At 46.7% G+C, this 23,145-nt stretch overlaps 2 protein-coding genes across 5 annotated transcripts; both read left to right on the top strand.

The window, feature by feature from the left end:
- Nucleotides 1–122: 122 nt before the first annotated feature.
- LOC135387970 (protein argonaute-2-like) lies at nucleotides 123–6,736 on the top strand. The gene is made up of 2 exons (XM_064617218.1): nucleotides 123–443; nucleotides 3,493–6,736. The coding sequence occupies exons 1-2, from the start codon at nucleotides 398–400 to the stop codon at nucleotides 6,468–6,470; spliced, it is 3,024 nt and encodes a 1,007-aa protein (XP_064473288.1). The 5' UTR covers nucleotides 123–397; the 3' UTR covers nucleotides 6,471–6,736.
- A 973-nt stretch (nucleotides 6,737–7,709) lies between these two features.
- Nucleotides 7,710–19,569, top strand: LOC135387969 (ubiquitin carboxyl-terminal hydrolase 16-like). Of its 4 annotated transcripts, none has more exons than XM_064617216.1 (15): nucleotides 7,710–7,858; nucleotides 8,538–8,615; nucleotides 9,040–9,678; nucleotides 9,757–10,351; nucleotides 11,065–11,416; nucleotides 11,477–11,575; nucleotides 12,853–12,974; nucleotides 13,220–13,307; nucleotides 14,449–14,539; nucleotides 14,825–14,913; nucleotides 16,385–16,441; nucleotides 16,544–16,645; nucleotides 16,974–17,220; nucleotides 18,317–18,516; nucleotides 19,278–19,569. In XM_064617216.1, exons 2-15 carry the CDS (start codon nucleotides 8,540–8,542, stop codon nucleotides 19,485–19,487), a joined length of 2,967 nt encoding a protein of 988 aa, XP_064473286.1. In that variant the 5' UTR covers nucleotides 7,710–7,858; nucleotides 8,538–8,539; the 3' UTR covers nucleotides 19,488–19,569. The 4 variants fall into 4 exon arrangements, with proteins under 4 accessions (XP_064473286.1, XP_064473284.1, XP_064473287.1 ...); XM_064617214.1 differs by having other exon boundaries at nucleotides 9,034–9,678; XM_064617217.1 differs by having other exon boundaries at nucleotides 8,518–8,615.
- Nucleotides 19,570–23,145: the final 3,576 nt, after the last annotated feature.

Here is a 23,145-nt window from a genome sequence, read left to right as displayed (position 1 = left end):
ATGCTCAGAAAGCGCAATGATCCACATAAATATGTCCAATTTAATGGCGACTGAAAATTTAAATTAGTTAATTAGATGTGAAAATCTTTTTATGCAGCAGCGCCGCACAACGCTGCTGCTGCTGCGCACTGCCGCCCAATCCGGAAGAGACGAGTCCGACAGGTCCGTGCGCGTCCGTGTACACCTGAAAGTCTGTAGTAGGTCAGCAGTTCGGCATTTAGATTTGGCAGCGTGAAGGTTTATCGAGTTTGTCATGTTCAACTGTCTTGGAGGCTGTGTAAAGAGATAAGGGGCGCGTTTCCTCTGTGTCGAGTTGCAACATTGCTCTTCGCATCGAGTGCATCACTCGAGTACATAAGCTTTTGACGCACTGCAGGCTTAGAAAAAATACAAAATAATGGGAAAGAAAAAGGGAAGAGATCGTCGTCGACAAGCAGCTCAAGGTATGTCTGTCTCACACGAATTTATGATTCGAGTACTAAGACATTAATTTTACCTTTAGCGCAAAGCTTGACCGACGTAAACACTTCGATACCGTTCCCATAGTTTCGGATTCCTTTTTATGTAGTGCCACGGCAGCGGTGCGTTTCCAATAACTCACTCTGAATGTGAAACATTGAGAATGCCGTGACGAAAGTTATTGGTTGTGAGCAAGTTGAAAAGATTCCCGTTTGATCAATGCATTGCGTTTGAAATGCAACTGCTGCAGCAGTTGCGCAATTGCAGGCAATGGCTACGTCACCTGTTTATGGCTAGGAGCTTGTACTGACGACAGGTAATGCGAGAATGCTCTTGTCGGATTCAACTGAAACCGCTGTTCGTTTCTAATTTTGAGTTAATGTAGTAATATTTTGTCATATTTCACATAAAATTGTGTGCAGTTCGGCACCCACGTCGCTTTCGAAACGCATTTCTTTGAAGTGTGTTCCGGACGAAAGATAGGATATCTCGCTGCTTCTACAAATACCTCTCACGGCCCGCGCCTGCGCGAAAAAACTTCGGCTGTGTCTAGAGGTCCGTCGGATGGTCCGTGGCATGAGGAACTAGACCCTGTTTCCTAACTTAACCAACTTAAACTACAGGGTTATTCTAGCAAACGTTGCACATTTTGATCGTACTATCAAAATAGAAGACTGGGTTTTGCCCATCTGAAACTTTGTAGACTGACAGCCATTTATCTGAAGTTTCATTCGAATTTTTTGTAAGCGCTATGGTCATGTAGACAGAAAATTAAAAACAAAGCAAAATCTCGCCCCACGCATTTTCAATGGCCTATCCCCGCAAACGGCGCCGTTTTTTCTTGTGTGTGCTTCACATTCGCATGGCATCACTTCACACAGGCAGCGCTGCCTAGAATGATGTGAAATGCCGATTGTGACGTTATGCACCAATTAATCCACTTGTTCCAGTCTTGTCTGTATGCTGGTGCCACCTGTGTGTGGTGAAGTGAAAATGGAGCGTACACAGCAGGAAATGTCGGCTTTTGAGCGAGATACGCCATAGAAAATGCATAGAGTTGAAATTTTGCTTGATTTTTAATTTTTCTTCTACAGGGCCATGATGCCCACAAAAAATTCCAACGAAACTTCAGACAAATGGCTACGAGTCTGCAAAATTTGGTGTAGAATAAACCCTGTCTTCTGTTTTTACGATACGATCAAAATGTGCAACGTTTGCCAGACTAACCCTGTAGAGCTGTATGCTAACTTGCACTAACCTAACCTAACCTAAACTAACTTGATCTAACACGACATAATGTTGAGCCGACGGACCCCGATATATAAACAATCGCGTCCGTCTGACAGATCTCTCGTGTCCGTCCGACGGACCTCTAGACACTTCCAAAAACTTTCAAGGAATGTATCAGAAAGAAACAGTATATATATGGCTGTATGATGGCTGTATGTAATGCGATGCTGAGTCAACAGCTCATGGCGAGGCGGACGCCCCCGCAGCACAAATGCGACAGTCGAAACACTCCTTCCCTTTACTTCTCGTAAGCGCCGCTAGGGTGTCTCTCTCCTTGCTCCCCAGGTCGGAGGCGCGTTCAAGTTAACTCTGCTTCGCGCTGTACAGATTCTAGCGGCGTTGAGTGTACTGGATTCCCAAACTCAGTTTTCACACTCAAGAGGGAGAAAACATCACACTTATGTGACACTCTTTCAAACAAATGCTCCATAGCAGCAAATGTTCACGTAACAAGAAATAGGCTTTCTATGAGTGCAGGTTAGCGACTGGGTAGTATATGGGGAGTGACTTTTTCGGGTTGAACCCGATTCTGCCTGGTTATTCCCCCCCTCGAACTGACCTCCGACCCATTCGGGTTAAACCCGATTTCTCCCCGAATTCCAGTCACCATGAAATCCTCAAGTGACGCTTCCACTGGAGACGAACAAAGGTCGCTACATGTAGCACATGAAAGAATGGGTCACTTCCGTTCCCAGAAATATACCCATGTGTGTCAGCACTGTCTATGCCCTCGGGTACTAGAGCTGGTAGGTCACCCTACCGTCAGTTCACACCAGAAAAAACTTAGTAAACAAGAGGAGAAACAAAAAACACCCGAAGGCACAACCATAGCCAGATTTCTCCCCTAATTACAGATTTAAAAAGCGCCCGATTTTTACCCCCCGAATCTGAGAAAGGCATTTAAACCGAAAAAGTCACTCCCTAGATATATTGGGGTTCTTCATCTTCGGGTTATTCTCCCCCCCCCAACAGGTTTTCAAGGATTCAGGGGTAAGACCCGGTATATACCCGAAATCCTTGCTGTCCTTCAACTTGTCATTCTAAGTAAATCGTCGGAAAAGTGAATCGTAATATGAGCAAAGAGAGCTGTTTGTCCTCCTCTTATAATACAATACTGAAGGAGTCAAGGACGAGCTTTTGTGGAACTCTGGCAGGTGTTTGAATACCGCGGGCGTTCGCTGCCCCAGTTTTTGTCTGTCGTCCCGGAGTCACAGGAGTGGCTCGTTTAATATGCCTTTCGTTTCACCCAAAAATTCCCCGACGACATATCAAGCGGAGGATGTGGCGCCAGATTTCTCCCCGAATTGTCGTATGCAACCAGAACCCTGATCCCCCTTCCCCCGCATTTGAAAAATCATAAAACCCAAAATGAAGAGCCCTTGGGTTATAGAAGTTTCTCGAAAAACAAAAGCGATGTTATGAAGTGAAAAACATGTATGGTGCATATAGAGGCTACAAAGGTCGTTGCAAAAGACACCAAGGGTACGAAAGCCGTTGGAACACAAGTGATGAATGCCCCGAACAAAGTCTTTTTTTTTTTCATGAAGCAGAAAGATAGCACATTTTCACTGTGCCACCGTTCTGGGACTCTTCAGCAATAAACATATTGGGGGGGGGGGGGGGGGCAACTGCACATGGGCTCTGCTTTTCACGGGTACCTGGCCTGAGTGTCTTGTCACAGCACTGTAGTGTCAAAGCAAGGTACTTCACACATATGTTCCTGCGTTCTTTTTCACATTTCAGAGTCTGGCAACACAGAGCCAATTCCTGCAAAGGAGAATGGCAGCGTTTCCACTAGTGGTGTCCCTGACAGTGCAAAGGAGGCAGCTACCTACAAAGAAACACAGCATGTCGTTCCTGATGGTGCAGGTCGCGGTCGCGGTCGTGGTCGTGGTCAGACACCTGCACAGCAGGCAGGACGTTTGCCTGGACAGCAAAGCTTACCACAGGGTAGGCCAGGCCCTGCTGTGGGGGGCAACGAGCACATGAATGGAGGTACCAGAGATGTTGCAGACCGTAGCCCACCACTTGACGACCAGAGCCCCGAGCAAGACAGGAATGGGACGTCTTTCGGAGCACGCCCTAAGCCGCAACCACTTGTTCCTGCAAGACCCCGTACCCCGCAGCTTGCGCGACGGCCAGGTTACGGAACGAAAGGGACCCCGATCGCCCTCCTCTCCAATTCCTTCGCAATGACAATTCCAAAGGGAATGTTATTTCACTACGACGTCGACATCAGGTCAAGTTCCTGTCAGGAGCAGGAGCAAGTGAAGTTGAAAGGCAGCGCAAAATATCGCTGCATCGGAACGAAGCTGAATCGTGCGATCATAGACACCTTGGTGAAGCAGAAAGGTAGTATTTTTGGAGGAGCAGTGCCAGCATTCGATGGTCGAAAGAACATCTACCTGCGGCAGAAACTTCCAGAAGACGCTTACACGGAGACGGTTTCCTTGGACAGGGAGAACAAGTCGGACGCGTTCATCGTGACAATTAAGTTTGCTGCGGCTCTGTCGTGGGATTCTATTGAGCGGGTCTACAAAGGAGCATCACAAGAGGACCCTTCTCCAGTAATGCAAGCTCTACATTGCATCCTGAAACATGGACCAACTATGACGTACACACCCATTGGAAGGTCGTTCTTTCAGAACAGAGTCGCAGACCTCGGAGGCGGCAAGGAGGTTTGGTTTGGATTCACGCCTTCCGTGCACTTGGGCCAGTGGAAGCCATTTCTGAACCTCAATGTTACAGCCACCGCATTTTACAAGAAGGGACCACTTGTGGAGTTCATCGGGCACGTGGTTGCCAACAACCCTGACCACGTCAGGTCATTGAATGGGAGCCCATTGTCGCTGAGAGACATTAAGAAGGTGGAGTCGATCATTAAGAACTCTAAAGTGAGGCTCAACCACCTCTCCTACCGCCCAAGCAAAAGGGTATGTGGATTGACCAAAGAACCAGCGTCCCATGTCATGTTCAATGAGAACGGCAAGCCAACGACTGTTGCGGCCTACTTCAAACAGCAGTACAGGGGCCTTCAATACCCCAATCTGCCATGCATTGTATCCGGCAGCAAGGACAAGCCTGCGTACTATCCTGTAGAACTGTGCGAGATTCCCGAGAACCTCCACTGCAGGAAGAAGTTGGAACCGCAAGAAACTGCCCAGATGATACGGCAGGCGGCCATTCCTCCTGATCAGCGGTTCAAGGCTATCCACGACAAGGTGGAGTCATTAATTCAGGATAAGAACTCGATTATCGATAGTTTTGGCATCACCATTAATCCGGAGTTTATGGGAGTTTCAGCTCGCTCGCTTCAGGCTCCAAAGATCGTTCTACAGGGCAACTCTGTGGTCCAGCCCAGAGATGGCCAGTGGGGTTTGCAGGACAGGAAGCTTCTTTTGCCAGCCCAGATTAATGCGTGGGGTGTCATCAACTTTTCATTCCGTACAAACGACGACGTGCTCTCTTGTTTCCTGGAGATCATGGGCAAAGTCTGCGTAAAGCTGGGGATTATGCTGCCCCGTCCGAGTTTTGTGCGGAAGGTTGCCAAGGGGGCCACACTTCAAGACCTTCTTCAGAGAGCAGCTGGTGACGTCAGCGTGAAAAGCAACGTGCCCAACTGGCAGGCTTTTGTGCTAATCGTTCTTGACTCTAGTCCGTTTACTATTGGCAAGTACGAGGACATCAAACTGATATGTGAGAACAGGTTGGGACTGAAAACACAGTGTGTCACAGGAGACAATGTCTTCAAGGTTGTTACCAAGATGAAGCATCAGCCTTTCCCACAGTTGGTTGCCAATATTTGTCTCAAGATCAACACAAAATGTGGTGGCGTGAATAACTCATTCTGCGACAGCCTCTGCAACGGTAGCCTCTGGGGATCCAAGCTGTTCCGAACACCAGTGATCATTTTAGGGGCTGACGTCAATCATCCTGGTGTGGACAAGATGCATCAGCCCTCGTTTGCTGCCCTGGTAGGAAGCCTGGATGCCCATCCTTCCAAGTACTACGCATCTGTACGGGTACAGAAAAAGGCAGAACGCACAAACGAGAGGGAGATCATCAAGGATCTAAGAGACATGGTCAAAGAGACCCTCCGCGCGTTCTACAGGAACACTCAACAAAAGCCGCAGAAGATCATCTTCTATAGAGACGGCGTCAGTGACGGACAGTTCAACGAAGTGCTCTCGTACGAGTTGCACGCAATACGTCAGGCCTGCACGGAGCTCCAACAGGATTACAAGCCGCCCATCACTTTCATCGTAGTGCAAAAGCGGCACAGCCATAGGCTGAAGCCCAAGTACCCTAAAGATGCCAGCCGTAGCGGCAACGTCCCCCCGGGGATAGTTGTCGACAGAGAAATCACACATCCGGTAAACTTCGACTTCTTCCTCTGCAGCCACGCAGGAATTCAAGGCACCAGTCGGCCGAGCCACTATTGCGTCCTCCACGACGATAACTCCTTCAGTTCGGACGACCTGCAGGAATTGACGTACTCCCTCTGCCACACATATGCCAGGTGTGCGAGAAGTGTCTCGATTCCTGCACCAGCCTACTACGCCCACTGGGTAGCCTTCAGGGCTCACCAGCACGCAGTAACCTCGCTCGGCGACGAAGACGCTTCGACTGTCTCGTCCGATTTCACAGACGTGGACCTGCAGAGGTACATCGAAGCAGTTCGTGTGAGTGAAGGCCTGAAGAGCTCGATGTATTTTACCTGAGACGGTATACTGTTCATGTCGTCTGTTTTGTGATTCTTTTTGTTCAGTGATTTTATTTTATGTTGTGATCTTACATTATTTATTCGGTTAGATATTATTTTATACCACCTATGTCACTCTGTTTACAGAACATATCGTGTATTCAGCACATCATAGTTTTAACTGATGTCCTTTTATTTCTTATGGCGGCTTTACCCTCGTTTTTATCAGGTTATGGAAGGTTGTGCCTAACGTGTAACTATCCAATAAAGAGAATGCCAAATGAATGATGTGGTCTTTGTATGTCGTACGTATTTTTAAAGGCATGCAAGTAAAAAGGTTCGTCTCTCAATAAAGGTGCATAGTGCGTTGCGAACTATGGCTATGGCAGCCTACTAGGGAGCGGATCCCTCTTGGATGCGCCACTCCAACAGGACAGCAGGACAGGATGCACGGTCACCCCGTGATGGTCGTGTATAGACGTTGCTGGCTGAAGCGTGGCAAATTGCGGCAAGCAGTTCCAGTGCCTGAATGTGTAACAAAACAGAGGATGAGGCGACTGCTGTTCTGCCTTGAGCAGGCTGTCGAACCGAAACGCTTCGGTTCAGTTCGGATCAGATCCAGAGTGAAAAAATAATGGCTGGAACCGATCGAGTTCACGAGCCTGTCTTGCGCATGGTTGTGACCTGACCCTGTGTGGCCTGATTATGAATTCCCTACCTAAACACCGATGGATGCTAGATATTGTGCCCTTGTTCACGGGTTCCCTGTTCCTCCAAAATCGCCTTTCCTTCTTTCTTTTTCTTTCTTCTTCTTTTTTTTTTTTTTTCGTTTTTCAATTCCCCCCGAACCCGCTTTTCGTAGCTTAGTCGTATAACTAAGAAGAAAGAATGAAACTATCGAATTAGGTACGTTAATTCAAGAAGAGAGGGGCAGATGATGTGATTTAACACCGTGGCTCCCCGAAAAACCAATATTTAAATGCTAAACATTACGCAAACGATCGTAAAACCGAAAGCGAAACTCTAGTAGTGCTGACGTGTGTGGCCAACGGGACTTTGATACACTCCGCCAAGCCCGCCAAGGATCTGTCACTGATTGTCTAGTATGTAAACACTGCAAGAATAAACATCAGGAACTAAACAATTGATGCGAAAGGGCGAAAGTCGCTTTATATCGTTTTGAATTTCTCAGCGGGGCGAATGTGCATCCCCAGAGCCGCGAAGACCCCAATATAAGCCGCAGGAACCAACCAACCACTAATCCTTTCTGTCATGGCCGCTGTGTGCGTTTCACGTGAAACACTGCAACGTGTGAGTTTTAACGTCAATACTGTGAGGATTCGTGCCTTAACCGAGCCATGTAAAACACAGACTGACATGTGAACCTTCTGACCATCTTCAAACTGTGTAAGTTTTACTCTGAACTAACTAAATAAGGAAAGCCGGGCTGCTGTTGCCATTTAATGCTGCATGTGATAGTGCTTATCGGGCACATTTACGTCGTTCACACTGCGTACAACTGCATACAACTACATTAAATGCCCTTATGGTCTTTTACCTCGAACAAAAATGAAAAGGCAAGGGAGCTGGTGTGACGGTGTTGAGGGCAACATTTCATTGAGCCCGAGTAACTGACGAGCCCGAGACGATGACAGAGAAGTGGATAGAACGAGATTCATAACCAGAAATGGGTTTATTTTCACAACGGGGAGGCAAGGTTGAGGATATGTGTTTTGAACTACGATTTTTTTTTTTTTTTTTACAATACACAATTTGATTTACAACCCTATTACTCTCAACATGTCACACCTTCTACGTAAACAAACTGAGGCTGGTGAGCTGGTTATGTTGATGCTTGCGGTCATCATCGTGGTCACGCACAACCATGAGCAGTGCTTTGGGGCATTAAGGATGAGAAGTTGTCATTTTGCCAAATATTATGCCGTGCATGTAATAACATTGTTGTAGCAAGCTCTCTATTTATAAAGTCAGTACAAAATGCTTGTGCATACATGGCTATGCAGTACAGCAACAGCTATCTAAGTGCCTCTTTTGGCTTCTCAAAGTTCCTTTCTGTATGTCTTAGTCATGGCCCGGAAAAAGAAGAAGCACCAGGAAGCGCCTGGTGCACTTTCAGATTCATCAGAAGATGCCCAGAAAGAAGGTGAGACAGTGTTCCTTCAGACTGACAGTAACATTCCCCAGAATACTCCAGTGGAAGATGAAAAAAAAAAAAACACGTCATAGCTTTCTGTTGCAGCGTCAGGGCAAGTGCCCAACGTCATGTCTTTTGGTGCAGCGCAAACCATGGGTAATATCAGGAGTGGTGTATTGCGCTCTTAGCAGATGACACTGTCTGCATCTTTTCCTGTCATCTGCTACAGAATATCTGGCAGCGCATCTGCTAAGTGTACAGCACACCACTCCCGATATTTGGGCACCGTGCGAATACTCAACATAACACCCGACAGAACTCCTGCCCCATGAGCAGCTTCTTGCTTTTCTTCCACTAGAATATTAAGTGGGGGTATCACTCATATGAATACACTGTGACGAATAGATGCTATAATAGAACTGACCAGTTGCAGGGTGCCCACACGTGAGCAGGGCACTGGACCTTGGCAATCTGAAGAGGGCGCTACGGAATGGTTTGCCAAATCACTGCCAGGGTTGTGGTCCCAAGACAACTTCTGTACTTCCGAAAGCGTCTACCAGCACCACCTGTGAAGAGCCTCTTCCATCTGATCCTTCTCTGTTGGCCCCTGTGGTCCCTTCCTCTGCACCCACAAACCAGCATGCCTCAACACTCGATGACTCGGAAGCGTCCTTGCCAGTGTCGAGTGAAGCTTGTCTTCCCGTGCCTTCTGTGAATGGTGCTAGTCCTTGTCCCGTGGACTGCGAGCAGTCTGCGGAGACCAACGCTTCCGTTAATGAGCTCAACGACTCCGCCTTGTGCCACGACACATCAGCTGTAAACAGCAGGACTTCAGGAACTTTGGAAGATTCACGTTGCAATCGTGGCGCATTCATCTCGTCCGACTGGGAAGATTTGACAGTGGAGTCTCTCTCGCTGGAAAACCCAGAATTGAATACGGAGGGGATAGCAACGAAGGAAACGAGAGATCTGAATGCTGATGCTTCTGAACCTGGAGACCTGCCAGTTGCTGCAGTGAGCTGTGTCACAACTGCAGCTTCCTGGAGTGCCACTTCCGGTACACCCCTACTAAGTGAGCAGAATTCGTCCATTCTGACCGAAGGGCCTTTTCATGTTGCTGATTATGATACGGGTTTATCGTTCCTCGCAGAAGGCCTTGCTTCTCCCAACGCAGTTGGTGAAGCAATGGAGACACCCCTGGAGGACCATGTGTCATCACACACTGAGCCCTTCCCCAGTAAAGATGCTACCCCTAATGACACAGTCGTCGGAGCAACAGCGACACCCCTGGAAGACCATGTGTCATCATACACTGAGCTCTTCCCCAGTAAAGATGCTACCCCTAATGACACAGTCGTTGGAGCAACAGCGACACCCCTGGAAGACCATGTGTCATCATACACTGAGCCCCTCCCCAGTAAAGATGCTACCCCTAATGACACTGCTGTTGAAGCAGCAGAAACACAAAATTGCCATTCGTCGTCGAACCTCGGTACATTGGATCCCACCCCTGCAAATGCATTAGACACCCCTGACATGCCCCTGGACAATGGGAACTCCTCCGGCTTGGAACTGGGAGCACCAACCCCTGCACAGTGTGTAACTGCAGCTTCAAAACTGGTGTGCCTACGATGCGGCCATTTAGGCTGCGGTTCTCAGGGCCCCCATCATGCTTTGCAACATTTCCTCACCCCTCACTCGGACCCTCACTGCCTGGCCCTGACACTCGACATGTGGCAACTCTGGTAAAAATACCGTTTCACTGTCGATGACACGCAAGCACAATTTTATTCTTTTTCCTTTTTTGTACACCCAGCTCATAATGATGGGATATTGTCTCGATGCATTAGTACACAAAAAAAGAAAACACACACACACAAAACTTGAGTGACACACAATGTGACATTCTGGCCACCTGTGCAAGAATGGAATCGTTGTGTAATAATAAGTGTAAGATAAAAATCTATAAGAACAATTAGCATAACTTCATAAGCTTCTAATATAGATTATAATAAACGTAAGTTTAAACCAGAGATGCAAGACCCGCATCACGATTGGACGATGGAAATTTGAATTCCGAATGCGCAGAAGCGTACGTACGACTACCATAGCAGACGACAGCAATAGCTCCTATGAAAACGCGTAGAATGATGATGATAATCAACTTCAGAATGAAACATCTGTGGAATATCCACCGCTTGTACAGAAATACTAAGGTAAGCTGAAGTACAAAGTATTGTAGAAGTTGAGGAAGCAATAATTGGGACGATGAGTAGTGCCACCGCTACCTTCCAAAAATGCGGCGCCGGGAAGGGGTGCCATGACATGGTCCTCACAGACAAGTTTGCAGAACATAGATTGGAATATTGTACTGTATTTGAGAAATTGAAGTGGCACTTGATTGCAGTGACGCAGACGTTGATTGCAAACATTTTCCTGTCGTGCCCTCTCGTTCCAGGTGCTACCAGTGTAACCACGCAGTGGAAATCAACCGCAGGTTGGCTCAGGCAGTTCAGTTTGTGCAGAAACGGGTCGGTCAGGACAGTGCGCGGAACAACGCTTCCATGACCCGCACAGCCGCAGTGGCACTGAAGAGCGCCGCGCCCCACGAGAATCCGAAGGCTCCGCAGAACGCGGTCCGCGAGAGAGTGGTGGCTCCCGAAAAGGCGACTGCACCCTCCGCGAAATGTGTGCCAAAAGCAAAAGATGCCCAGAAATGTGTGAAGAAGGAAGACAGGGAGGAGGATGGGAAGAGAGTAAAAGGTCTAACAAACCTGGGCAACACTTGCTTCTTCAACTCGGTGATGCAGGTGAGCGTGCACAGTGTCCATGGAGATGCGAACTTGATACATTGTCCTTTCTGCGGCTAGAACTTGGGCCAGACGCCGTACCTGGAGGACCTACTGCGTGAGAGGTGCAGGGGGGGACTCCGTTGCACGTTCGAGCCTGCGGAGAGTGCCACGGAACTGGTGGGTGCCGTTTTACGTTTGTTGCCTCCGCATCCTCTGAGGAGCCATCGCAAGCGCATGGACAAAGATAGGACAAGACACACGTTGCTATCTGTCCTTGTGTTTTGGATGGCCCCTGAGAACATGAACTTGCACCGACAGACCCGATCCTCTCGCACCATCCAGGCTTCTGCTCAGGATACGATATTTAGAACTAACAGTTCCAAGTACGTCTGTTGTACAGGGCCAGCGAAGATAAGGTTCCGTATTTTGTTCGTTAGAAATACCGCTGTCACGGGAGACACAGGAACTTTCGTCAGTGACGTATGGAGCGCCAAAAAAATTGTCTAAAAATGTTTGGCTTCCATATTTGTTACAGTAAATTATGAAAAAAAAAGAAGAAAAAAACGTTCGTTCCTATACATTGTCAATACTCTGTTATGCAATTTTCTTTAGCCGACAGGAATCTTCGGGGCTTTGCAATTAACTGTGGAGCTCATACATACTAATAGTGGTGACGCATCCATATTATGTTTTGGAATTGTTAAAGGACTGCAAATTAAATTTCGTAATGAAGTTTACGCTCCTACAAAACCACGGAAGTGTGTGTACACACAAGGCTTAGCAGGTTGTATAGGCCATTGGAAATGGCAGCTGTTTTTAAATTTTCCATTTTTCTTTTTTTTTCACAAAGAACTGGACCAGAGTTGCAATCATCACGTACGACTTTAATGCATAATTCATTTCTCAATGTATATATTCTGGTCACCTGTGCAGGAATGGGATCATTGTGTAATAATAAGTGTAAGATAAAAATCTATAAGAACAATTAGCATAACTTCATAAGCTTCTAATATAGATTATAATAAATGTAAGTTTAAACCAGAGATGCGAGATCTGCATCACGATTGGACGATGGAAGTTTGAATTCTGAACGCGCAGAAGCGTATGTACGACTACCGTAGCAGACGACAGCATTTAGCTCCCATGAAAACGCTCAGCATCCTCACACGCGTTTTATTCATTTTGTCATCCTTACAAACCCAGTAGTACTTTATCTTGGCGAACCCCGTACCTAACCTCTACGTCGTGCCTGCAGTTGTGCCGTTCATTTCCCGGTGAAAAAAAAAAAAAAAAAAACGAGAGGGGGGAGGGGAGGGAGGGAAATATTGGAGAAACCTTTCCACGTGCTGTGTTCTTCTAACACCGACCATTTTTGAAAGAGCGGTACTGCACGTTATTGGCCGACAGTGTGTGCCTGTAATCATGTGGTACTAATGAGACACCTGTGTCCACAGGGCCTTCTAGAAGTGGAGCTCCCAGAAGCTCGGCCCCTCACGAAAGCCCTCCTAGAATTCCTGCAGGAGATGCGCTGCGGCGCACCAAGGCCGAGGGCTGTCCATTCCCAAGTCTGTCAAGTGTAAGCCGCAAATTGGCGACTTTTTGTTCCCGGCGTGAAAATATACACGCTTGCCATGACTTGGAAACCCGAGACGAGGTAGGGACGATAACAGACAGACACAAACACCGTGTTTGTGTTCGACCACGTTTGTGTTTGTCTGCTATCGTCCCTACCTCGTCTTGGGGTTTCCTAGTCATAGATCGTCACCACCAGCTCGCTTGCTGCCTAACTTTCCTTTCATTATACACACGTGCATCGTGCAGGGCTCCTCAGTTCCGCGGGAACCAGCAGCACGACAGCCACGAGCTGCTGCGCCACCTGGTAGAGGGCGTCTGCAACGAGGAAGCCAAGGTAAAGGGTATTCTGAGTGGTGCAGAGGAGTGGGATTTTGAATTTGAGGCGATCTTGCTCTATTGTAAGACAATGAGAACGATACTGGTGTCACCCAGGCAGATTTACTGTTGCTTTCACACAAATGACATTGATTAACATTACGTTAATGACATTAATTAACGTTAATGAAAAGGCACGCTCACAGTAGGGCAAGTTTTGGCAGACTCCCAACATACGCTGTGACAGACCGGATGTGTAGCCTGCGTAGAGCAACGAATTAACTAAATTTAAAAAAAAAAACTAAGTGGAAAACAGCTACAAGTTATTTTCGTAGTCCAGTTAGACGTGTGCCTATGTTTTCTCACTTTTTTTTTATAAAGCAATACTGTAAAAGTAGCAATTTTTGCGAGGTCCGAATTTTATGCTGTCTTCATTTTTATTTTCTATTTACGTGTGAGCTATTTAGTGGCAAATTGTACATGTGTCTACACTGTAATTCTCGAGCTGCGCGCATTAACTTTGGGCCACATGTTGGCCAGACGGAAAATAGATAACTCAGTAGCGCCCAAATTTATCAGTAATGCTTGATTTCACACAGTATCATATGCATAAAAGTAGCACCCAGTTTTTATCTCCCTAGTCCTGTAGGTATTTAAACTGAAAAAGTTAGACCCTACACTCTTAAGACAAAGGTTCACCACATAGCACGCTAAAGGCCAACCATTGTACAGAGTGATCTATCTTGACTCTATCTTGATTTGTGGAGAAAGTGAGGCGTACGCCTTTCTGTGACAATTAACATTTCTGCATAAGTGTCACGAAAAGGTGTACGCCTTTCGTTTTCAACAAATGAGGGGAGAGAACAATGTCACTCTGATGGTTGGCTAGGAGCGTGCTATGTGGTGAAGTTAATTTTTAAGAGTGTATGTACAGCTCGTTTGAAAGTTAACATGAACACTGCTCAAGCCTGCAGAGCAGGAACAGAGCCTTCATAACGAAGGTCACCCCCCTCTAACTGTAAATAGATGGCCGAAAGCATCCTCCGCCGTTACTTCTAGTAAGCACCGCCAGGGTCCGCAGGTTGGAATTATGCGTTCAATTTAACTCTGATGCGAGCTGTATGAGGAACCGTAGCAGGAACCCGGCCTTACTCTTTCAGCGACAGAAGCAAGCAGTGCTTGCCTCTTTTGGATTGTCTACCAAGGTCAAACCGAGCGAGGTGGATGAGAACACCAAGAACAAGATACAAGGTATGGACTAAGAGTGCTTCTAATTTCTGTGCCAGATATTTATTAGCGATGCATTAATTTTCGCAAATCACGCATTCAGCCGTTTGCGAGGTTATGCGCGAGTATTTAATTTCACGATTCCAGAGCTGTTTCCTTTCGCGGGATAAACGTCGAGCTCTGTTTGAGATTTTCAATTTTTTTTTTTTTGCAGTTTTTTTGGTGGTAAAATTAATAGACCGCGAATACAAATACGTTTACAGTATTTCAAACAGCCTCGTTCAGGTGTGTGTAACCTTCAATTTTTAGCGTACAAGGAGTCTGTGTCTCAGACGGTCCTGGACGAGGTGTTTGGCGGCGTCCTCCTCACCACCGTCATCTGTCAGGAGTGCGGGCATGTGCGTAACCCTTCTTCCTCTTTGTATCACATATAAAGCCCCCGTCTTTCTGCAATTATTTTTCTGCGCAGTTCCCGTGGATTGGAATTCCCACAGATTTACAAATCCACGGGCAAGGGGAAACAAAAAAAAAAAAAAAAGAAGTGCAGCATTCTTCCAAGATCACATGCCGACTAATCCTGCACGCTTTTCCAGCCTTTCGTAACTTTTCAGGTTGCAATGAAAACTAGACTCGTCTCCGTCACTCTCCTTCCGCGCGTTGCTGTCGTTAAATTTCCTTTCGTCATGGCTAAGGCCCTCTGTTTTCTGCTGCGGCAAATTCAAACTTCAGCGGCACTGACTTGTAAATTCAGAGATTTTCCGCGGCGAGCAGTCAACAGCTGCATGAAATGGGGGACACTTTATTTGCTCGGATAATGCGGGAACAAAAAATATGATGAAAGATATTGTAAAATAAAATAATAAAATATATGTTATAAAATTACAGATTCAAAGCACTGTTGTGGCTCAGCATTACATACATGATATCTTGTGTTCTCATCTGATGCGGTCTGTTGCCTGAAATCATTTTATACCTGCTGAAAGATCTTTCAGCATCTACAGAGTTCATAGGAACTTTATAGGAGGGAGCTTACAATACATGACCTGCGGAGGTTACATCTTTAGGACACCCCGTTTTGTTCCTGGGCCATTATTTAAAAGTCTTAACTTCTTGGAGGCAACCTCCCGGATGTCAAATCAAACTCCCCCACTGCTTCCGCTAAACTGCATACGGGAGGGACGCTGCCCCCTTTTTCGGGTGAAGTTTACACAATAAATGTGGGCTGATGTTATCCTAAGCTAAACTACAATCTGTCTGTTTTGTCCTGCAGCATAAACATTTTCGTAAAGCAGGCTTCAATTTTGTAGGGGCAGCTTCACCTCATGCAGGGAAGCGTCAGGTGAAGCCCACTTTCGGGAGGTGTTCGTATTCGGCGAATAGTCGAATTATCCGGAAACCCGAATATTGGGTATTTCGATTCGCGAATCGGATACTTCGAGTGATTGATATTCGATTTGAATTTTAGAACTCTAATATCCACACACCCTTAAAAATAAAGGACTTCGTGAAACTCTGTGCCAAACGAAGGATTCTGCGATTAATTCCGCGAAATTTCGCGGAATCACGGAATCGCGGAAAATGAAGGGCCTTAGTCATGGCTCATTCACCCGCTTAAGAGCGAGCATTATCAGTGGTGTCAGGCATTGTACTCGCGACTGATCGGGTTTAACCCGCAAAAAATGTCCCAGATCGTTTGAAATCCTGACACAATTCTGCAAGATATCTAATTTTCCGCAAAAGAAATGGGCGATTCTGGCGGAAATGGCAGTTCCGCGATACATGGCCAATTTCGCGGATTCGCAGGAAGATAGGGGCTCTATAATCACGCAATCGTATGTGACTTTGCTCATCTTTGTTTTCGTTTTTCAGATGATACACAGAGAAGAGCCCTTCAAGGACCTTTCGCTCTCAATTCCGGACGACAAGGTTGTTCATTTCTTGTGTTGAATAACAAAGCAAAGTATTGGAGCAATGCGTCGGATATGACAAGTGCATGTAGTAAAACTTAAGCTGTTAATGATGTTGCAGCCGCTACGTCTTGTAAAGAAAGTTCCAGAAGAAGCAAAGGCCAAAAAGTATGCCAAGCAGCAACGTAAAGACCGCCGTGACAGGCGTGCACATAAAACTTCGGTGAGCTTTCATGTTCCTGTATTCGAACTGTTTCCAAACTCTGGGTTATGTGCCTTACTTAGTGCGGTGTCGGCCATCATTGCTGTTGTGCCAAAAAACCTCCGATCAATCAGTCAATCAACCCAAATCCACTTGGATGTCTTTTTGAGAGGTCGTATATCGTGTCGTCACTAACTACAGCACCTCTAACAATAATCCTTTTTTTCCTCAATGCTCTTACGTGCAGTACAATGTACCGCAAATCCAAAAGTATCACAACCTTCTTGAGGTGGAAAGAATTGCACACAAGAAAGAAAGTATATTTCAAACCAGTGTTTGTCACCTGCAGGAAACGCAGGAGGAAACAGAAGGGGGGGTAACCTGCGAAAACTGCACCCTCAGCGGAGGGGGATCCATGGAAATGGCGGCAGACGACGAAGCGGACGATGAGGATGCTGCGGTTGTTGCAGAACACCCAGGGGCAAAAGCAGCAACAATGGCGACAACGAAGACACTGGCTCCTCGTCCTCCGCAGCCGCAGGACGGCACCCTATTAGCGTGCCTGCACCAATTCACGTCACCGGAGTTGCTCATAGGTAGGACATTCTATTGGCCAATTATGCATGATGTGAACAAACTGTCAGTCGTGTTTCTAGCAGCTGTGTTATTTGTTATGTCACTCTGACATGAAATGAGCGCTGCCTTCTGCGCGCTATATTTGAACTGTCATTTCTGCTGCTGGTTCATGATCCCACTTGCTCAGTATTCATACTATGTGGTGTCAGCTTGCAGTAAGCTTCGAATAATGTGGTTCACGATGAACGTACCTCCATTGAAACTCGAAACTTCATTCAAAAGATATTCTGAAAACGAAAGAGAAAGAAAGAAGCGACTTCTTTCTAACAATGGTTTACTGTACAGAATTAATAAATTTTAGATAATTAGTTATCCAGTGGCTACGTACTCTCCTCAAGAGGATGTCTGTGTCTGTATAACGCAGCTGCTTAAAACGGCGTCCATGCTGCTCTCATAACTATTTTTCTATAAATCTCTCGTGGAACAAAAAAAAACATCCTGTATATATATACGGTCCTGTATCTAAATATCTAGTACTTCTGCAAGGACATATATAATGATGATTTAGGTTTTCGTGGCGCATCAGCTACTAAGGCCATAATGCACGTATATAACTAATACCAGTTTTTGTACTTCGCCGGAGCAAGCATGTTTTGAGTGCATGTATTAATAGCCTCGTGGAAAGAACGCATTGCAGGCTGTTTATGATTTGGCATCTGTAGGACTGGCAGGTGGCATAGGCACTGGTCAGCACTTAATGATGCACTTGACGATGAGTGTTAAAAAGTCCAGCAGGGTTCTCATAGTGAATGAATCGTGCTGAGAACCAATGCTAAGACTGATTGCATCTCGTTGAAATACAAAATTAGTAGTGAGAATACAGAATACACGAGAGGTCTGTGACAAAAAGAACGCTAGAGGGTTGCACTCATTGAACTAGTTCAGGAAGCGCAGGCGGTGCAGGTGAAAAGAACTAACCTTTTCAGAGGCCGTCACACGCTACTGTAACTTTTAGCATTCGCATAAAGGTCGGGCCCAGAAGCACCGTGACACTAATAGTACGCTTCTTTGCATCTTGCCAACCTCCCCCCACTCTAAAACTAATCCTCCACCCAGGAGCCAACGCCCTGTCCTGCGATGGATGTGGCAATGGGAAACGTGCTGCAGCTAGCCTGCAGCTCCTGGTGCAGGATCCTCCTCGTGTGCTCACCCTCCACCTCAAGAGATTCCAACAGAATGGCCGTGCACTGTGCAAGGTGAACCGCCATGTTCCGTTTCCGCTCAACCTTGACCTTGCACCCTACTGCTGTCAACAGGTGAGTAGATGCACATAACTAACTCGATGATACGAATCTTACGGGGTAGTGGAAAAAATTCGTATCATCCGAAATTCATATCAAACGGATTAAACCAAAATAAAAATTGTGGCAAGAAAATAGACAGTGTCTGTCCATTCAAAAGACCTAGCACGCGAGATGATTCAAAAGACCCAGCACGTGCTTTCCACCCGCGAGTCGCGCGACAGTGTTCTAAAGCGAGCTTCTTCTAAAGCGAGCTTCTTCTAAAGCGAGCTTCTTCTAAAGCACGCACGCGTTAGGTGAAGCCGACTTGCGGAATGGTGACGCGTAATGTTGCCAGAGGTTGTCCCGATATGTTCCCTCCACGTGTTCTGGTCGCTGTCTTCCGCCATAGCGATGTCACACAGCTTCCCGGTTTATTGTTGGAGGGTGGTAAAAAGGTCGAAACAGAGATAAGGTTGACAGGGCTCCGGGCCATGCAATCTCTTTGATCTTATCTGCTCCAGCACCACCAATGGGAGAGTCATTGCTCGCATTGCGCAACATGATGTAAGGGAGTTCGTGGTGAGGATTGCCCTCCCTCTTGGAAAGAAGGAGCAGCATGACTCTCACGTCATGGGGGAACAACCTCTGTTGCATCCTCCGCTCGTAAAGGCAAGATAACTCGTTCGTATCATCCGTGATCCTATCATCGAGATTCTACTGTATACAAACAAACCTCTCTCACTCCAGTCCCACAAGACTCCTACTGACATTCCACTCTTTCCTTCTCATACCAGAAACTAGAGCAGGGGAGCTCAACAGAATACACCCTCTACGGCGTAGTAGAGCACAGCGGTAGACTCTCGGGCGGACACTACACCGCCTACGTGAAGCAGCGCTCCAGCGGGCACTGGTTTCACGCCAGCGACAGCCACGTGAGCGAGGTGACGGAGCCTACTGTCCTCAAGAGTCAAGCGTACCTGCTGTTCTACGAACGGTTGCGGTGACAAAGGGCTATCGCACGGACCCGAGACGTGCGACACGCCATTGGAAGACTATGAATAAAGAAACTATGCTTGTTTTCGGTAACAGATGCGTCGTCATATTTTGTCACGTGTGCCCGTGTGTAGATTGAGTTACACGTACGGTTATGCGCCTATGTCTTCAACTTTCGTGTTTTTTGAAAGTCAGGATTCATTTCATTTCGACACAGCTGTGCTCAATGTGTAGTGAGTAGCGTTCCAACACAGACCGTATTGGTGACTGAATTTATGCCCTGGCAAGTTCGTTTCAGTGTTGTTGTTTTTTTGTGTGTTTTTTTTTGGGGGGGGGGGGTTGTTTAAAGTGAGGATAGGATGCAGATGAGGGGGTGAAAAAGTGATTTTACCTCGTTTAAACCTAAAGCATGAGACTGTGCATGGTGCATGCAGCCAACACCACCTAGGTAGAGAAAGGCTGCTTACTCGTCGACGTGACTTGACAACTAGGAGTTAGCCAATCGGGATCGTGTTTTCAGCTGTGGTAGCCAATCATGAACAAGCTTTCAGCGATCGTAGCCATGGAGACGAACCACCGTCGTCTGCGAGCAGTGATTGAACGCCCCCGCATACTGAACGGGAAACTTTAAAATACGGCGCTGAACAGTGCCATATGTTTCTCGAGCCTGATTTTCTGAAAAGTGTGTGGCACTTTTTGTCTACAGATTCAGATCTACAGGTTCCAAGTTAGGTGCAATCATTTGCGAGTTTTCGAATTCGCAGAACGGCGATTCGCAGTAGCAGTACCAGACGAATTCTGACTTTGTATGTCCACGTATTGAAGGAGGGAGATTAGCAGGCCTCCTGTATCTAGGTGGGATTGGTGCAGTTGTGTATTCACCCTTTCACTGTTTCTAAACAGAAGACACAACCGGAAATTGTCTTGGGTTCCAAGCCTCAGCGGCTGCATGTGACGCCACGCCGTGTCACTCTTTTCAGTTAAACCCTTTCACTGTTTACAAATAGTGAAAGGGTTTAACTCAAATTAGTGACGGCATGGCGCCACATGCTGCCGCTGGCACTGGGAACCCTAGACAACTTCCGGTTGTGCCTTCTGTTTAGAAACAGTGAAAGGGTGGATAGTTAGGGTTCTTCGTTTTCGGGGGGGCAGGGGCATTTGCCCCCATCCTGAGCCCGCCAGAATGGCACTTGGGCAAGAAGCCATTTTAAGACCACAGGAGAGAGGAACGAAATTAATACAGATACCCCCGGAAGTGAAAAGTAGATGTGAAACCCTGCTGGTTATGTACTCGCTATGGAGCAGAAAAGCCTCCTGAAAATAACAGGATTTTTGTCCTTGTTTCGCACAATTTTTTTAGCTAAAATATTAAAACTTTTGGCTCCAAGTTAAAGAACTTTAACAGATGTAGTGATTGTTCACAATACTAGTAGCAAGGGTGCTAAATGTGCGCATTACTTTTGTTGTACCGTATGCTTTTTCTTTGTTACCTCATTGGAAGTGCCACAGAAAGCAAAACACTAGGGCCCGGTTTCGCCAACGCTGCTCAACTTTGAAGAGAGTTCAAGGATTGCTAAAACTTAAAGTTAACACTCGATTCCTTTTTATACATGTTAGTTGGCGACGCGATGAATGTTTCAGTGATGATGACTCCCTACAGTGAATCAGAATTCAGCATAAAAATCAAGTCAAGGGACTGTCAATCTCCATTCAAATGTTAATCGCCGTTGGTGAAACCGGGCTTGAGACATATTTGATCAGAGAGAGAAAGTCCTAGTCTCAACTGTACAGTGCTGGACAAAAGTTAACGTAACACGCGAGCGATGTACTTTTTCTTCAGTGCGACACCCTAGCAGCCGCTAGAAGCGGGTAAGTTCACTGTTTCGGAGGGGTGGAAGGTGTCTCAGTGGTAGTTCCGGTGTCACTTTTGTTGCGCTTGGGAAGGAAGGTACGGCTGTGTGTTGCTAACAGCGCACCCTTCCACCCCTCCAAAACAGTGAACTCACCGGCTTCTAGTGGCCGCAAGTGTGTCGCATCAAAGAAAAAGTATGCCGCTCACGTGTTCCGTAAACTTTTGACCCAACCTGTACAACAGTCACTTTTACTTTTTCAGCACTATGTACTGCATCCATGACAAATTAACCTGTAGAAGAGATGTTGTTCCTCTACATGAGTCCTGATCGGCAATGTCCGGGGGGGGGGATAATGTCCTGGAGGGCCAGATGTGCTGGGGAACTTCTCAACCCGTGGTTTCACTCCAGTACGTTGCCGATAGAACTGGAGCTGCTGCCGGTAGCATGTGTCAGTAGCGGGACGACTTTGTCATTGTCCATGGACTGCCTCAAGAAAATAGTTGTACAGCTTGGAACAAAAGTTTACGGAACACCGGGATGTCGCATTTCTTCATTGGAGCGACATCCTAGCAGAAAGCTGGATTGTCTAGCCCGTCAACCGTCTCTTATTCGATCTCGTCCTGATCGGTTGCAGGAGGCCGCCGCGCAGAAGAAATACGCTAGTGTCATGTTCCGTAAACTTTTGTCCGAAGTCGTACCCGGACAGAAACTGTACTCGTTCTCGCTTAAAGGGGTTGTGACAGGTCATCCCACGTTATCCCGGATAATCGTAGAGTAGGTTATGTGCACCGATGTGAACCTGCATTGAAAGTTTCACAGCAAAGAGAAAGCGGAAAATGGGCACCGCATATACCGAAACTCGAGCGGCTCTGACATCACAGTCCTCGCCGCCGCCAGTGAGGCAGCGTATGACAAGTCACGTGCTTACAGCTGCCAATAGGGATGGATGCATCTCTGAGCTCTGCGATGTCTGCACTTTGCTCACAAGCAGGGTTGCGGAGTTGGAATGATTCCGGAATGATTCCATATTTATCACAGCTCGCAATAGAATTGGAATGGAATCGCTAAAATTGTCCTAGGAATGGAATTGGAATGGTCTTGGTGCCCCGGTGTCTGCTGGGTTAGCAAGTATGGTTACCGGTCCCTTTTCTTTTATTGATGGAATTAACGGAATGGAATGGTGTTGCCAAGCCCATTCCAGGAGTGGGAATTGGCCATACCTTTTCATTGCGAGGAATTGAAAGGAATGGAATTACTATCACAAATCTCCATTCCTCGAAATGGAATGGAATTGGTGGCCCCATTCCGCAACCCTGCTCGGAAGTGTGTCCGAGCGCTTGTATCTCGCTAAGTACGACACGTAGAAGGATGATTCTTTTTTCCTCAGTACTCTGGCACACAGTACAATTAGAGCTTGAAGTTTTCGGGAAATATTTTTTTCTAAATTCGGGGGGTAAAAATCGGGTAAATAAACATGTGCATTAAATTCATGTGAATTTGGGTGAAAAAACTTCCAGAGTGCTAAATTCGGGGTGGAATCGGGCTCAGTTGCTCAACTAACTGTAGTGGTTTGGTACAAATGGTGATGTAACTGAATTTTTCTGCCAAACAAGTAAATTAATGCATTCCCACAGACATCCCAGTGAGGGCAATTTGCCTGGTAAAAATCGGGTTTCACCCTAAAGAGGAAACCTTCAATTCAGGGAAGAATCGGGTAAAACCCTAAAACTTCAGGCTCTAAGTACAATGCGTTCATGGTGTACTGAACCACATCTATGAAAGTGTCCCAGCCCCTTTAAGCGGACAAACATAGACA

This window comes from Ornithodoros turicata, chromosome 3 (assembly GCF_037126465.1).
Source record: "Ornithodoros turicata isolate Travis chromosome 3, ASM3712646v1, whole genome shotgun sequence".
Classification (NCBI taxonomy): Eukaryota; Metazoa; Arthropoda; class Arachnida; order Ixodida; family Argasidae; genus Ornithodoros; species Ornithodoros turicata.
This window is presented reverse-complemented; position numbering and strand designations above follow the sequence as displayed.